The 16,407-nt window shown below is 48.1% G+C and overlaps 1 protein-coding gene across 1 annotated transcript in view; it reads left to right on the forward strand.

Moving 5' to 3' along the window:
* The window catches only part of LOC308066889 (heat shock factor protein 5-like), a 30,396-nt gene extending 24,345 nt beyond the window's left edge, over positions 1-6,051 (forward strand). Inside the window, exons 5-6 of the mRNA XM_080394816.1 lie at positions 211-370; positions 4,631-6,051. Coding sequence (XP_080250942.1) covers positions 211-370; positions 4,631-4,698 — 228 coding nt within the window. The 3' untranslated portion in view covers positions 4,699-6,051. The remainder of the gene's footprint in view (positions 1-210; positions 371-4,630) is intronic.
* The last annotated feature ends 10,356 nt before the right edge of the window (positions 6,052-16,407 follow it).

Genomic DNA, 16,407 nt, shown 5'->3' on the forward strand with positions numbered 1-16,407 from the left:
GTTGTTTCAATTTAGCAACCTTAATTCTGAGTTAAAAACACTTACTATGTCAACTGTCTAGGCAGTGTTCACCACCTGTTAGATGCCCTTTTGGAGTGGAGAAGAATAGCTTTTATTTTGTTTTATTGGTTTTATATTAGTTTTATTATAAGATAACATTGAGTGATCTTTGGTTTTATTTCTTTTGTTGTTGTGTTGTGTTTTTTTAAGGAGAATACTAGTGTTAAAAGTGAATCCAGGACATCGGAGACAGAAGAGAGACAATTCACTTCAGGAGCTGAGCCTGTGAACGAATCTGTAGGACAGACAGATTCATCTGCAAAATCTTTCTCCCGGAAAAGACGCAGTTCAGACACAGGCAACTCTCTCGGTAAGAAAGATTCTACGTTTTCTCAGAGATTACGGTGACAGCTGCTCTGAAACTAACTATTACAGAAAGGGGAGAGTAGAAGAATTTACTTGTTGTCTGCCGTGTAAGTACCTCATTGTTCCTTCAGTTAAAATACTAAACTTGTACAACCTCTTAGTGTACTTACCAACACACTTCAATAGAGACACTTATGATGTGGGAAAGGGTATAAATTACATAAGTAAATAAAACTTGAAGTTCTGGGAGTTGTGCCAGAAACCTGGATGTCACAATATTGAGATTAAGTCCATAGATGTGTTGGCTGGAGGGCGACAGTGCTGTGAAGGAAACACTGAGTAATGAGGTAACTATGGAAGTTCCAGGGGCAAAAACCACCGAACTGATGAAGCTAGTGTAGAAGTCTGAACTCTTTGTCTCAGATCACTGAATACATTGTACCAGTCTGGTAGTGTCCTGAAGCACGTGAGAAAAACAAGCCGCAGAGTATCTGAGGCTAAAAAAAACTTCACAAATCTAGTAACTGAAGGGAAAACCTAAATGTCCACAGATTAGAGAGACATAAGAGGACACAAAAAGTACTTGGGATCCATTCTAGAGGGGAATTTGGTTCAGCTTGCAAGTCTCTAAGAAGCTGTTTCCCTCACAGCTGTTCATCAAAGAGCCGATGGTAGAGTTTGAAGAGCTGTTGCTCACTTCAAAGGGTAGTTTCTAGATTCCAGATCATGATGCTAGTTAATAGTTCAGCTCATAATGCCCATCAGTTTCAAACATTTAAGTAAGGAATAAAGTCTTTCTGTCAGGAAGCTGAGAAAAAAGGTGGGATGCCACCTTGAAAAAAGGCAATTTTTGTTTAAAACATATAATCGAGAGTTCTTGTTCAATTACTTCCTGGTATCACAGATAACTAGCAAACTTCTCAGCTTTCATATCTGAAGCAAAACATTTGCTTAACGTGCCAGTTGTAAAGTTATGTACAGGAACATGTTGGAAAGCATTCCCATGGGATTGTTCCACAGGGATGAAACACTGTTATGCTAATGCTAATTAGCAACAATTGGCATAGTCTGCTCTCTGGGAAATGTGACGGTCATCCAGGCCTGCATCTCCACGGTTGTACCTTTGAGGCTTGGTGTGCGTGTTAAGGGTAGAGATAGACAGCACAGCGGAGCCAAACGTGATCAGGCTCAAGCTAGCCCAAAGTCAGTTGGGTGCGTGATAGAAGCCTCCAAGCTGGCGTAGCCTGTCGGCTGCATGTCAGCTGTAAGCCTGAAGCAGGCAGGCTCAAGTGCAAGCTGACTTCTGCTGCTCTGACTACACCTTTGTCTGTCAGCACCTCCTGTCCTCTGTGAGACTTTGGAAACAACTTCTTTTTTAATCTCTCTATGCTAAAATGCATCACGATGATTTCCAGGTGTTTCTTGGCAACTTGCCCTCTGAGTGTGATGGGAGTCCTCTCTGTTTTCCTGTTTTCCTTTGGGCACTCCTTTGCAAGTTTTCTGAGCCTGCACTTTGATACATATACCCTGCTGTGAAAAAGGCTCTTCTTCCATCTATTTCAGTAGGCTGGTTTTTTCTATGTTAATGTCACTTTTCTTTAACATCACTTTTCTTTGTTACGCGGTGACACCAAGTTCTAGATACCACTCTGTGAGAGCCAATATAATGTGGTACATTTCAGTGACTGGGAGCAGCTCTGAGCCCAGCCCAAGGTGTTAATCTGTAAAAACGCACCAAGAATCAAACCCCCGCCTTTGTGGAGAAGGCATTGCTTCCCTCCAAAGAGCTGGACTGGACTTCTTTGCATTTCACAGCTGTTCTGTAGCAAGAAAAGGCGAGCGTCTTTTCACTAAAACACCGTCCCCAGGGTTTCCCTCCATAGCTGCCAGCCCATCTCTGCAGCACCATAAATCACCGAGATGGGTTATCTGCTTCCTTCAAATGGAAAACCAATGTATTTAACCAGCCTTCTCAGCTAAATTCTAGTTTATCAGTTTTAAGACCATTCTGCCCAGCAGAATCTAGATGAAGGGTGTCTCTCGTTCATTGTCCTGTCTCCAACAGTGTCTTCGGCATTTCTGTACCATTAAGCAGAAAAGGCCTCAGTAACCTTCAGTTGATTTTTAGAGTCCCTTTTTGAAGCTGTGCAAACATTTAGCATCCACTGTGGTTTTTGTAAGTTAATGTCATTAATGCAGATTAACTACACAGCGGGTGAAGAACCCTCCTCTTCAACTACTTCTGAGTCCTCCCAGGAGCCAAAGTCTGCTACAAAGGGTGCAGAACTTAACTCGGCGCTAAGATACATCATTGCAAATGATTACGGGCTGTGTCATCTGTTCCCTTCCCACTCTTTTTCTTGAGAGGCGATGGGTATGGTGCTCTAGCTCCTGCCGTGTTTATCACACAGAGGTGCAAGGAATAGTTCACCTCTCAGGGACTGCTTTTTTTCAGCCCCAAGCTCGCTCTTAGGACATAGATTTGAAGGTGCTGATGATGCATCTGCTTTTCCCACTACTTTCTAGCTGAGCTCGTCTGTTAAAATGGGAGTTTTGAAATAAATCTGTCCGCTTTTGTTGGCAGCATACACACTTGCAACAGGAGTCCTTTTGGACTTCACAAAGGATTGAGAGGAACTCTGTAAATACTTTGAGTCTCCTTCCCCATCTCCTCTGCATTGTGCTCCACAGGTACACTCAGCTAGTGAGCACAGCTGTACTGGACCTAATATCTGTGGCTTGTGCTTCCTCTTCTAAAAGAGCACGGGAGAAGGACCAGATTCTGATGGGAGGAATTTTTGTTTGCAGCCCGTCTTTCTGGAAATAGGCATCTCAGAATGGAGCAGGGGGAATTTGTTACTTCTGGATTGAAGCATTTAAGCTGATGCTGAGACATTAAGGAAAAAAACTTTCTTTCTCGATGGCTGACCATATCTTTTCTGTGAGTCGTCTAGTCCTGCAAATAATCTGATGACTGTCTCTGACTTTTTTTCTTTTTTATGCTGCAAGGTGCCCTAAACATTTACCACCCACTCCCATGCCGCTGCAGTTGTGTCACTGTGTGTTCTCTCTCATTCCCTCCAAGGTAAATAGATATCTAGGTGCAATTGCTACGGGCAAATCTTCACTCAGGCAAGGTCTCCCATGCTGTCATCTGTTCCCTTGAACTGTTTCCTGCACCTTCCAGCCAAAAATATTGTTAATGTTCATTTAGTTTTCCTATCCGGTCACAGTGAGATCTCTTCCTACAAAGGTGTTAAGAGTTAATGTGGGGACAGGCCTGGCCCTGAACTCTTGAACATCTGTGTGAAGCCCAAAGCGAAGTTGCTCTCGGGAGTCCGAGCAGCAGCTGCTTGCTCCAGCTCAGTTGCCATTACCTTGACGTCATTATATGTTCATTGAAGGCATTTCAAATTGCCTGTCCTGGCAGTCTGCTCTTTGGGATGAGTGGGTGTCATACCCTGTGTCTTAACTTGCCATAATTTAGAGGTGCATTGTTACAAGCCCCCTCATTTCTCCATCCCTATGCGTTTTCAAGATGTGTTCCCAACAGTCTGCTTTGGCAGGAGGCAGGTGTCAGAAAGTGCAAAAGTGGTGCCTATTGGGCAGGAACTCCGTAGTACAGAGAACGAACAGAGGCTGGAAGATGTGAATGTGTTTGTTTAGAGGTTAAATTTCTTGTGGGTGATGTTTGCAGTGGTAGCGCTGTTGTGACTTTATCGGGGTACTTGTTCGCTTTCTTGACCTGCAAGATCTGGCCATACGTGGGAAGTATCTCTGTTTTGCTGTGGATCGAGGTAACTGTCAAAAAAGGAGCCTCTTGTCTGTCCTCTCTGTGAGGCCACGAGTTTTTTCTGGGATCCTGGCGCTGGCTGTGGGGTGCTTTGAGGCAATTGTGCCTTTTCTGGGTAAACAAAGGGATATGGCACAAGCAGGTCAGGCCTTTCTGTAGATACTGCCAGGGGCTTATAGTAATTAATGTTTGGCTTTTGGTATCCATGGTGGCAAAGGCATTTCTAAATAATACATACTGAAGAATGGGAGCACTTTTCTTATAATCTGCTTTGGGTTTTTATATTTAAATTTTTGAAAAATTGGAAGAATTCCTGTTTCTTTAAACAGTAGGCCTCAGGTGATCAGGTTATAGTCTGACATTGAAAGCATATTTTATAGTACCTGATAGAAATGAAATTGCTCTGTATGCTGCCAAGGGAAACATATCCAAGCACTGATACGTGCTCAGTATTCCCTTTTCTTCCTATAGATCTCCGTCTGCCAGTGGATGTACCTCGGAAGCGGGGGTGCTTTCTGGAGGACGAAGTAAGAGAGTGAGAAGTGGGTGACAAATGTGCAGCAGCTGCCAGCTGGATTCCCCTGTCAGACTCCAGCAGCAGTGGAGCTTTGCCCACAACAACCACTTTGGATCATTTCAGCTGTGTTTAAAAAAAACACCAAAAAACCTCCAACAAAACACCAAAGACCACACACAAAAAAGCCCAAAACAAAACAACAAAAAACCAACAACAAAACCAGCCCCACACCACTCCATTTTTTGCTTTCTTTTTAACTTGGTAGGGTATTGTTTAGTAGGCCTCTTTCATTACATTTTCTACCCGTCAAGTTATAAAGCACCGAGTGGTCAGAGTAATTAATATGAAGTAATTCCTTAGCTGTTTGTATTCTTTAGATTTGGAAAGTCTGAACTTTACAGGAACCCTTAAACACTTTCTCGAGACATCCTTACTGGGAAGCAAATGGGTTTTAGTGCTCTGTTAGGAATCTGTTTCACTTATTTATCTATTTAACGTTGTTGGGAGCTACAGTATGCTCGGCATAGGTGGTGGTTGGTGCTCTCGCTGTCTTTGCTTGCAGTCGTACCGTGGCCCTTTACTGGGGATCGTGTATGAAACAAAAGCATTGGAAAGTCGCAAGGTTCTGGGTCTGAATGGGTCTGAGATTTCAGGAGAGCAGCTAAAGGAAAGATGAGCTAATTTTCTAAGTGATTAACCAGGAAACCTTCTTCCTTCCTGAACCAGCTCTCTGTTTCACCGGCAAGTGTATGTATGTCACAGCTGCTGATCTTTTACGTTCCTGGGGAATTCTTCTGGTTTAATAATTTCCTTTTGATGCTAATGGTATCTGTAATGATAACTTATTTATTATTCTAGTACTCTGTTCTAATTATGTCTTGAAAATATTTTTTTAATTTTTAGAGTACTTATGTTGATAGCAGATCTTAAGTTTTTAATAGCTATACATTTGTGTTCATGTTAAAATACTGTTTGAAGGATAAAGGGGACACATCCTCTACTTGTGGTGTTCAGGAGATCCATGTGGAAGAGCACCTGAACCATCCATGTAATGGCTTCATGCGTGTTCATACGAGCCAGCCCTGAGCAAAACGCACGAGAAGGGAGCAGAGAAGCTGTCAGGACCGCCTCGGCTTGTGTAGCTCCCAGCTGTGGCCAGGATGTGCTACGGGAGCACCGGGCAGTAAGATGAACTGAGGCGAAACCTTTCCTTACAGCTTCTGTAATGAGATCTTTCTTAACCAGTAGTAACTTCTGTAATAAGGTGGTTTGTAACAAGATACTACTTTTTTAAAAATAACTTTTGTAATAAGATGTTTTGTAATAAGGTATTGTAAATAAGTAGCACCTTCTGTAATAAAGATGTTTTTACCGACAGTCTTGTTACCGGGAGCAGGGCGGGATGTGGTTTCCCGTGTGTGCCCTGTTGTGCCCCTGCCCAGGCAGGGTCGGCCTCAGGTGATCAGGTTCTCGTCTGCCGTTGGAAGCGTATTTTGTAGTGCCCGACAGAAATGCGGTTGCTCTGTACGCTGCCAAGGGAAACATACCCGAGCCCTGCTGTGTACTCAGCGTTCCCTTTTCTTCCTAGATCTCCGTCTGCTGGTGGACGCACCTTGGAAGCGGGGGTGCTTTCTGGCGGTGACAGACGTGCAGCAGCTGCTGGCTGGCTTCCCTTGTCAGACGTGTAGTGGTGTTGCAATAAATGGAGCTTTGGCACGGCAACGGGTGTCGCATCGGTGTTCTCTCCGTGTTCTCGACGACCAAGGGTGAGCGTGTCACAGCTGGAAGAAACAGCTGCTTCCTGTTCCAGCGGTTCTTGCTGACACGTGTATCACCCAGCGGCCGCTGCCCGGCGGAGCGGTTCCCAAGCGGGCGGCCGCTCTTCCTTTGCACCATGTCCCAGTTCCTGCGGGGCGGCCGCGGCAGCGAGGGGGGGGTGCCCCGCGGGGGGGCGGTGCGCGGGGCTCACACTGCTGCAGACACTCTGCTCTGCTCCGCTCGGCTGCGCTGCCTGCGGCGGTGGGTGCTGCCCTTGATGCTGCTGGGGGCTCTGGGCTCCGCTCGCACCTGCCTGCCTGCTGCCTGCGCGCCGCGGGGCTGCCTGCTGGCTTCTAACCCTTTGTTATTAGAAATACCGACTGGGGGGGGGTGTTTAAAAACAACGACCAGACATCACCAGACCCACGCAGTTTTCTTAAGCTGCAGGAAATAACTTTGGCCCAGGATTTACAGCCCAGTTTCCACCCGCCCCGGCCCTGGGCTTCCCGGGCCGCAAGCACACGTTGCTGGGCCAAGTTGAGCTTCTCATCCACCAACACCCCACAGTCCTTCTCCTCAGGGCTGCTCTCCATCTGTTCTCTGCCCAGCCTGCGCTTGTGCTTGGTGTTGCCCCAGCCCACGTGCAGAACCTTGCACTTGGTGCTTCTTTCCTGCTTTCCGTTAGATCTAAAGATGTGGGTGACTTCCCTTCTACGGAACATGCAGCAAGAGCACTATGTCAAATCAAGGTTCTCTCTCTTTGACTTTCAGATTTTTTTCACAGGTTGGTACTTGCGTAATGGCTGCTTAGAAAAGAAATCTTTGCCCAGAGGAGCCTGCTGTGTGGCCCAGCTCTCAACGAGGTGTTCAGGCCTGGACATAACTTTTAATACCAAAGTGCAAACCAGTTCTGTTTTGATGGAGTTCTGAGAGTTCTGCCACCGTTTAGGTAACGGCATGAAACGTTGGCATGTGGCTGAACTTTGTTGATTCAATAGCTGGTAAATATTCCCTGGCCAGCCTTCCAAAAGTAATCTGCCCAGGGGGATGCAGGAGGCTTGGCAGCAAGTAAAGCAGGGCTTTGCAGGTAGGGGGGTGGTTTCTCATTGAACGCGTCCTCAGGGAGACTGACATGTTTGAAGCAAACGGGAGGCTGGTGGAATAGGTGCACACAGCCAGTGTGCGTGTTGTAAATAGATGTTATGATTGCTAGCCTTAGGCTCTGTGTTAGCAATTACTATATCCAAATATAAAAAAATTGGAAAATATCAGAGCTGCACAACAAAGGACAGCCCTGGGAAGCACAAAAGCCGGGAAACAAAACCAGTGCATTTACAGGTACCTTAACTCCGCATCTTCACGTTATATGGTTTGCTGTTAGATGCTGGCAAAACAGAGTGTATTACCTCTGGAAGAACTAAATTCTGCAGCAGAGTAATAGTGAGTGCTGCTTATCGTATGGAGCCTTTCCCTCTTTGTAGACAAGTCAGCTAAGAAGTTAATTGTATTTGTGATTGCTTTTGCTAAAAATGGTCTGGTGCTGGAGGCTGTCCCAGTGTGCCTCCCCAGCCGAGGGCAGAGCCATGTCTTTTTGCTACTCTAACGTTGTTCCTTACTTGATAATACCGCTGTAAGGGTACCCAGTAATTCACAAGTGGAGCTGCAACCCTTTGCAGCCTGGGATCAGATGAGAAGATGCCAACAAGTGATGTTGCAAGGTGGGACACGTGCTTGCCCCGGTGTCTCTCTCACTTTCATGCACTCTTCAGCCTTTGCCCTCAAGATCGAAGTCTTTTGGCCAGGAGGCTCTGTGACGCCATGGCTGCTTCTGGAGTGCCTTGTGCTGCATGGAAGGGGAAGAAACGAGAAGCCCTACGCTCAGTTCCTCCTCCTCCTAGCTCATAGTTCAGGAGAGAGCGCAGAACCCAGCTGGAGTGTGTGCATCCCTGTAGGGACTCTGTAACCCTAAGACTGGTAGACTTCAGAGCTTTTGGAGAGCAACTCTGAATTCATTGGGTCACAGATCTATACAACTTGACACCAAAGGTACCACGTGATCAGTTTTCTATACAAAGTATAATTTAGCTGTTAGGCAAAGCAGAAGTTCAGGTCTCCATCTCTGGGTCCTCAGTGGAGATGTACAGCAGAGATGCAGGAGCCTCCAGGCACAATAGTGAATTGTGTAAAACAGCACCAAGGATGCAATTAACCATTTAGCTGACTGCAGAGGCAGACGGGCACTGTATGCCAGCCGCTCCTCGTTACTACTCTCTGTCTGCACAGCCACCTTGAGAAGACCTTGGGACTATGTTAGGGAGAGAGCTCCTCACAGACACTCAGCACCACCTTGCCTTGCTCATGCTGCAGTGGCTGTCGGGGCAGCAGCGGGAAACCAGTGGGCGTTGCTCCAGCACCATGGCTGAGCGCTCAGTCTTGGGCTCTTCAGATCACACCAGAGTGAGCCAGGAGTTTAGTTGAGGCTTGAGAAACGAAAGCACTTGTAGACGTGCCTCTCAGCTGGGAACCTTTAGGTGACGGCTGTGTAAACCCTCTCTCGGCTTTTTCTTGTTTCAAGCTAAGCTGTTTGGCTTTGCATTGTGGATGAGCACTTTTACGGCCAGAAAATAACAGAGAGGTTACTTGATGCTTCTGGATGATTGCTGTGGGCTAAATGGCATGTGCTGATGGTATCAGATGCACTTTAGCCTTGTGCTCCAAACGAATCTGGGAGTAAAAACTCAACTGATAAACTACAAATGCACCGCATACTCTGGCTTTGGGTTCTCGAGTCATTAAAAGTAAACTGAGGCTCTCTAAAGAATAATTTTGTCCACATATGTTAAAACACGATGGCACCTTCTGCCATTCCACTTTCAAGAAAGGAGCTTTTTCCTTTCCCCCACCTCCTCCTCCCCCTCCTCCCCCTCCTCCTCTGCGGTGCGCGGCGGGCGAGAGGCGCGGGCATCTCCTCTGCCGGGCAGGCTCAGCCGGCAGCCTCTGCACTGCGAGGCCCAGCCAACTCGGGCGAGTCGCCAGAGCCCCGGCGCGGCAAAGTCCCTTCAGTCCCTTCTGGCCACCCTGTCCGGACTGCGCGGCCGGGCTGAGGAGGGGGGCGGCTGCCCCATCTCTCCCTCCCTCCCTCCCTCCAGCTCCCGGGCAGGACAAGCAAGCCAGCACCAGTGGGAAGCGCACGCACACCATCATGTCAAAAAAAAAGAAAAATGGACTCCGAGTGCGGGGTATTCCAAGAAAAGTGGACTTCGGATTATTTTTTCACGGAGTACAAAGAGCGAGCTGTTTGTCTGATATGCCAGAATTCAGTGTCTGCGTTCAAGGAATACAATTTGCGTCAACACTACGAAACTCAACATAAAGATAAATATGATTCTTTGGTCGGACAAGTGAGAAAAGTTAAAATATTAAGACTGAAACATGGATTGACAACTCAGCAAAATACTTTTGTGAAGCAAAAGCAGCTCAATATATCATCACTTTGAGCAAGCGATCAAGTTGCCAAGCTCATAGCGTGCACTTGCAGAGCATTCATAGAGGGAGAATTTGTTACGTGTTTCGGTAAAGCACTTAGAAGAAGAATTAAATTATTTAAACTAACCCTGGTACTGAATTGGAAATTATAATTAAAAAACATACCTGCACTGTGGCAAAATACGTAGATACACTATTCATGGTGGGTGGGTGGGGTTTTTTTGTTTTGAATGATCTACGCAAGTGAGTAAAGTGCTTCGTATGTGAAACTATATTAGGAGTCATCTGAAAATACTGAGGAAAAATAAAACATTGTGGAGGCAATATTGAGGCAAACCCCATCACTCGGATGCCTGGAAAAGGCAAGAGCACGCCTGCAGTCCAGGCGGTGAGGCTGTAAAGAGGCTGTGTAAGGACACCGGTGATGACTAATACCTTGTCCTCTCGAGATGCAGACTTGTGTGGTTTGCAGCAAAACAAAATAGCACGTCAGCACAGGATACGGATGCATTTCCACAAGTCATGCCAAAACGAGCTGGTTTGCCTTTACAATTCATTTAACAAAGCCGCGGGGGTCCCGGTCCCGAGGTCCCGGTCCCGGTCCGAGCCCCGTGGTTCCCAGTCCCGGCCCGGTCCGAGCCGCAGGGGTCACTATCCTGGGTTTCCCAGTCCCAGTCTAGGTCTCGAGCCCTAGTCTGGTGAGTCCCGGTCCGAGCCCGGGGGTCCTTGTCCCACTCCCGGTCCCGAGCCACAGGGGTCCCGGTCCTGGGGGTCGCGGTCCTGATCCGAGCTGCGGGGGTCCCGGTCCCGGTCGTCCAAATCCCGAGCCATGGGTGTCCCGGTCCCAGTTCCAGTCCCGAGCTGCGGGGGTCCCGGTCCTGGTCCCGACCTCAGAGAGCCTCGTCCCAGTCGTGGTCCCGAGCCGTGGGGGCGCCGGTCCCGGCGGTCCTGGTCCCTGTCCCGGTCCGAGCCGCGGGGGTCCCGTCCTTGTCCCAAGCCGCGGGGGTCCTGGTCCCGGTCATCCCGGTCCCGGCGGTCCTGGTTTCAGGCCCGGCCTGACCTACAGGGGTGCCTGTCCCAGCTGTCCCGGTCCCCGTCCCGGTCCGAGCCGCGGGGGTCCCCGGCCCAGACATCTCGGTCCAGGTCCCGAGCCGCGGGGGCGCCAGACCCGGCTGTCCCGGTCCCCGTCCCGATCCGAGCCGCGGGGGTCCCGGTGGTCCTGGTTTTGGAACCAGCCTGAGCCGCGGGGGTGCTGGTCCCGGACCCAGTCCCGAGCCGCGTGGGTCACGGTTCCGGGGGTCCTGGTCCAGGTCACAAGCCGCAGGGGTCCCGGCCACGGGGGTTTCGGTCCCGGTTCGAGTCGTCAGCCGCAGGGGTCATGGTCCCAGGGCTCCAGGTCTTGGTCTCGCTGCGAGACACAGAGGGTCCTGAGCCGCAGGGGGTCCCAGTCCTGGTCCCTGATCCAAGCCGCGGGGGTCCCGGTTCCGGCCGTCCCAGTCCTGGTCCCCGTTTGAGCCGCGGGGGTCCCAGTCTCGGTCCCAGTCCCAAGCTGCGGGGGTCCCGGCCCCGGAGGTCCCGGTGCCGGTCTTTAGCCGCGGGGGTCAAGGTCCCGGGGGTGCCGGTCCCGGTCTCGAACCGCTAGGGTCCTGGTCCCCGGGGTCCCGGTCCCGAGCTGCGGGGTTCCGGGGCCCAGTTTGGTCCCGAGCTGCGGGGGTCACGGGTCCCAGTGGTCCAGGTCCCAGTCCTGAGCTGCGAGAATCCCGGTCCCGGTCCCGAGCCGCGGGGGTCCCGTTCGCGGTCCCGGGCCACGGAGGTCCCGGTCCCGGTGTCCCGGTCGCGGTCCCGAGTCGCGGGGGTCCTGGTCCCAGGCGTCTAGGTCCCGGGCGGGTACAGTACCCACTTTTGGTCGCCAGGTGGCAGCAGGTCCCCACCAGCCCTGTGCTGAGCACTGGCCGGGCGAGCCCTGGGCCGGGTCTCAGCCCAGTTTACACCACCGGACCCCGGGAGTGCCCGCTGCGGCTGCGGGGTTCCCTGCGCTCTGCCCTTTGCCCACTCGCAGCCCGGGCACTCATACTCATTGCCTCCGTATGCAAAAGCACCCACGTGCCTCAAGCATTTCAGTCCTTTGCGTATGGTGCGCTCTGTTTCGCTGTGGGAAACGGGTGCATTTGCTCTGTTTGCATTTGGAAGCAGCTGTTAGTAACAGCACCTTTAAATTATTTTTTTACAAAAGAGAAGAGACTTTGCAAGACTGCCCTTTTTGAGTAGGGAAAAACGAGCGGTGTAAATATGTGGCTTAGGAGAAGCTCCCACTAGGTTTCCCCTTGCACCACTAAGCCATCACGAGCTCTTGTGTTGACAGCCGCTCCCCGTGACGGGAAAGTCAGCCGTTACCGGAGTGAAGGGGTGCAGAGTACGCGGCAGGGGCGAAAGGTGGGACAAGGGAGCGGGGTCTTTCCTCCTCCTGCCTCCCTCCCTCCCCCCACCCGCCCCCCGCCCCCCGGCAGCGGGTACCCTCCGGCGAGGATTTGCTTTCCGCTGTGCCAGCCGGTCGGAGGGGCAGCTCGGTTGCTCTCGGCAGCGCGTCTGTAAGCGAGTGCAGCGCCTTGCAGGGCGGAGTCAGCGGCGGGCCGGGGGGCTGTGACACCGAGCGGCAGCTGCTCTCGGCCAGCAGCTTCGCCTCGGGACCGAGCCCCCCCAGGCAGCCGCTGTGGGCACAGCCCGCACCCCACGGGCGGCCCCCGCAGAGCCCCGGGGCCGGCAGGCTGAGGGGAGCCCGCGGCGGCACCGAGCCCCGGCCCGGCGCGGAACGGCAGCCCAGCCCCCGCCCGCCGCAGCTCGAACGGGCGGCTGGTGCTTCTTCTCGTGCTGGTGCTTCTCACTTTGCCCCGGTAGCCGTGCGGAGCGCACCACAGGAGCTGTGCTGCCCGCTTTCTGGGGCGAGATGCGGAACCGCTGCCTTTGCACTTGTCCGCAGCCAAAATGCTGCGTAAGCCGGGTTTTGGCTAGCTAGCGACTATGAAGTCGTTCTCGAAGCAAGTGGTGGAGTCATAGTGTTACCGAAATCTCAGAATGAAGAACTTATCGACACCAATGTGATGTAGATAAGCAGACGCTTCTTTATTGACGGCCGGGTGCATGAGCGAGTCCTCTCACGATCAACGCACGCCAGGTCTCAAAATCAGACACCATATATAGAACTTATTCATACATATTCATTAAGTATTCATGCATAATCCTAATATTTTCCAGTAAATCATTAACATACTCTCCTCCTATATCCGATTCTGCGCAGTAAAGCTTAGAAAGGTCTAGAAATGGGTCTGGGGTACGATTTGGGTAGGTGGTATGTGAGTCGGTGGTCGCAATCTCCTCCTGCCAGAATTACCTGCTACTAAAGTTCACGGTTTCTTGGCAGGTAACCACAAGCTGTTCCAGTCAACTCTTCCCAATTTCCATTAATCTCATATTCTGACATCTCAATACACTTTCTACATACAGAAGACTGGTCAGATACAAAGAAACCTTTCAAACCCTAAATTATTACCGAAGTTTCAACAATAATTCCAGCCCATTCTTCTGGCCTTGGTACGGGATGTACAGAGGGTCTCATAGCAGCTTTTACTGAGCAGTTATAAGTTTCCTCAAAATATATTTTTATCCTTCTATATTTCTATTCTATAAAATAATTCTATAAAATCAAATAATCAATCAAATAAAGTCAATCAATCTTAACTTATTAACAAATCGATAACATTTCCCCCCTTTGAAAGTGTTGAAAATCATTATTTCAATACTTTCACAGTATTTACATATCATTTGTTTCAACATATTTTGGTGGTGGGCTATACCTTGGTGGACTAGTAGGTACTTCTCTCATAATCATACGATTGACTGCAATCCTACTGGTAAACTGCTTCTTCAAACATGCATATACTAGCATGATCATCAAAAAGACAATCAGTAACAAAAACAAAGTTTTGATTATGGATTGTATCCAAGAGCTCAAGTGTTGCAGAATGGCTGTGTGATCACGGCCATGACTCCCTTAAAGATCTTTGTGAAACAAAGTTAGCGTAAGTTAGCTGAAGCAGGCCTTGCAGCTGTGCTGAGGCATGCTGATAAGGAAGCTGAGAAAAACACACTGACCTTGTGCCTAATGCTGTAAATAACTTTGAGGAATTCGCGTAGACAAGAGAGAAAAAAAATATGTAGCTAGCTAACCGCAGAAACCGCAAGTAGGAGGACGTATGAAAATGTAACCCTTTAGAGCTTAGCCAATCAGCAGATGACTAGTAGGCATAATTAACTGGAACTGTATATGAGACATCATCGCACCGTAATAAATCGAAGCTTGCTTTATCACTCACATTGAGTTTGCCCACTTGACTTCCCTCGCCGTCAACACTCAAGTTCCATCCTAATTTGTTAAAAATTTTTCCAAGCCAATCTTCTGACATATCCTTTTGAATTGTTTCAGTTTCTTTTTCAATTTTTCCTAATAGGTCTAGATCATGTTCCACATCCTGAGTGACATTTGGAATGTGGATACAACAGTGGTCCAGTTTATCCTTGAGATATCCACATACTCCATGTTCTTTAAGTAGGAGCATATCTAATGCCATTCTGTTTTGTAAAGTCATTCTAGAGGTCGCCTGTAATTGTATGTTCAATTCCTTAAACCCCTTTTTAGTAATGTTTGCTAATTTTTCCACTCAACCAGTTAACTGATAGAGCCATGCTCTGTTTCTGTATGAAGCTGTAGGATTTAAAAGTGATTCAAGTGCCCAACCAGTTTTCACTCCTATAAATGGTTCATTCCAAATATCATCATTTGTCTCAGATCTCTTTATTCGTTTCAGTTCTATATTCTCTAGGGATCCTCTAAATGGTGATTTCTTCCAAATCAGACACAATGTTGGCATGCCTAAAGTAATTTGTTTCACCTTACCATCTAATGGTAGATGAGTGGTCCAGGTTCCATCTCTTAATGCCCGAACTAAATATCCTGGACTTCAAATAGTAGTTTTACTACAACTAAACGAAGTTCCTTTCCTAACTATAAAAGTGCTGGTTAAATTGAGAGTGTTCTTAAGACCTCGACAAAAACAACCATATTTTAAAACAGTGGCCTACAGAGGAATTCTTTGGATTACTAAGTCTGCATTACTGCAATCATACACTTTTTCACATTTCCACCATGGCACTGCTTTATTTTCCTTCTCTCCCGATGAAGTTGACCTATCGTTGACCCAGGGTAATACTGAAAAAACTTTTCCATCCCAGGTAAAACACCAAGAAGTTCTTGCCATATACTGAAAATGAGAAAATATGGACATAGACCACATAGAGTCCCATTGTTCTACTAATTGGGTACCTTGGCCAGTTTTGTTACACTTCCATTCCATGATACTTCTGCTCACATTGGTTTTAAGTTGTTCATCATAAGAACACCTTCCTACCTGGAGATTTGGACCCCCAGGAAGAAGAACTCAAGCTATGGCACTAGGTCGGGATCCTGTTATAAAATCATAATTCAATAGTTTGGTTGTTTTTTTTTTTTTTTTTTTACAATCTGTTTCTTTACCTGGCAACTTCCACTGTTTTCTAATAACCTTTACTTGTTCATACCATCGAGCCACTGGCCTTTGTTCACAATAGGTGGTTTCATTTTTATGTTCCAGATTAGTCAGATTCATAGTTAAAATTCCCCATGGAATAGATTCACCTACTGCCCTCGGTATTGGCAAACAAGCAGTGATCTGCGTGACATTTTGTAAATTGGCAAATTCTTTAATCAATCCTACCATCAAATTTTCCTCAGCCGTTTGTTTGGGAATGTCAATTACTTGTTCTGTTTCTATTTGTCTTTTGTTCCTGTCCACCAAGCCGGCCCATGATCCCACCAACACTACCGACCAAAATAAAATCCAATATAAAAATTAGACATGTTTCAAAGTCAATTTTTAAGTCTTTGAGTCACGATTGACAATCTTCCATGGAGTAGATGCTTTCTTCACTCGAGTATAATGTATCCAAGCATCTGATTCTGCTATCTTGATAGCTGTAAAAGTGGTTAGCAGTATCTGGAAAGGTCCTCTCCAGCGCTCCTGCAAAGGTTCGGAGGCCCAGGTCTTCACATAGACATAGTCTCCCGGCTAGAAATCATGCACTGAATTTTCCAGGGGTAAAGGTCTATTCCAAATTACTACACTCCAAATCGCAGCCAAAGTTTTCCTTAGAGAAAGCAAATAGTAATACACATCTTGTTTTCCTTTTACATGTATGTTTAGATTTGGTTCTGGAGACTCATATGGTTTTCCATATAATAATTCATAAGGACTGACTGAGGTTCCACTCTTTGGCTGTACCCTGATTCGTAATGATGCCAATGGAAGTTCCTGAGGCCACTTTAGACTGGTTTCTTGACAAATTTTACTTATTTGTCGTTTCAAAGTTTGATTCATCCTCTCCACTTTTCCACTAA

This window comes from Falco punctatus (assembly GCF_963210335.1).
Source record: "Falco punctatus genome assembly, chromosome: 7".
NCBI lineage: Eukaryota > Metazoa > Chordata > Aves > Falconiformes > Falconidae > Falco > Falco punctatus.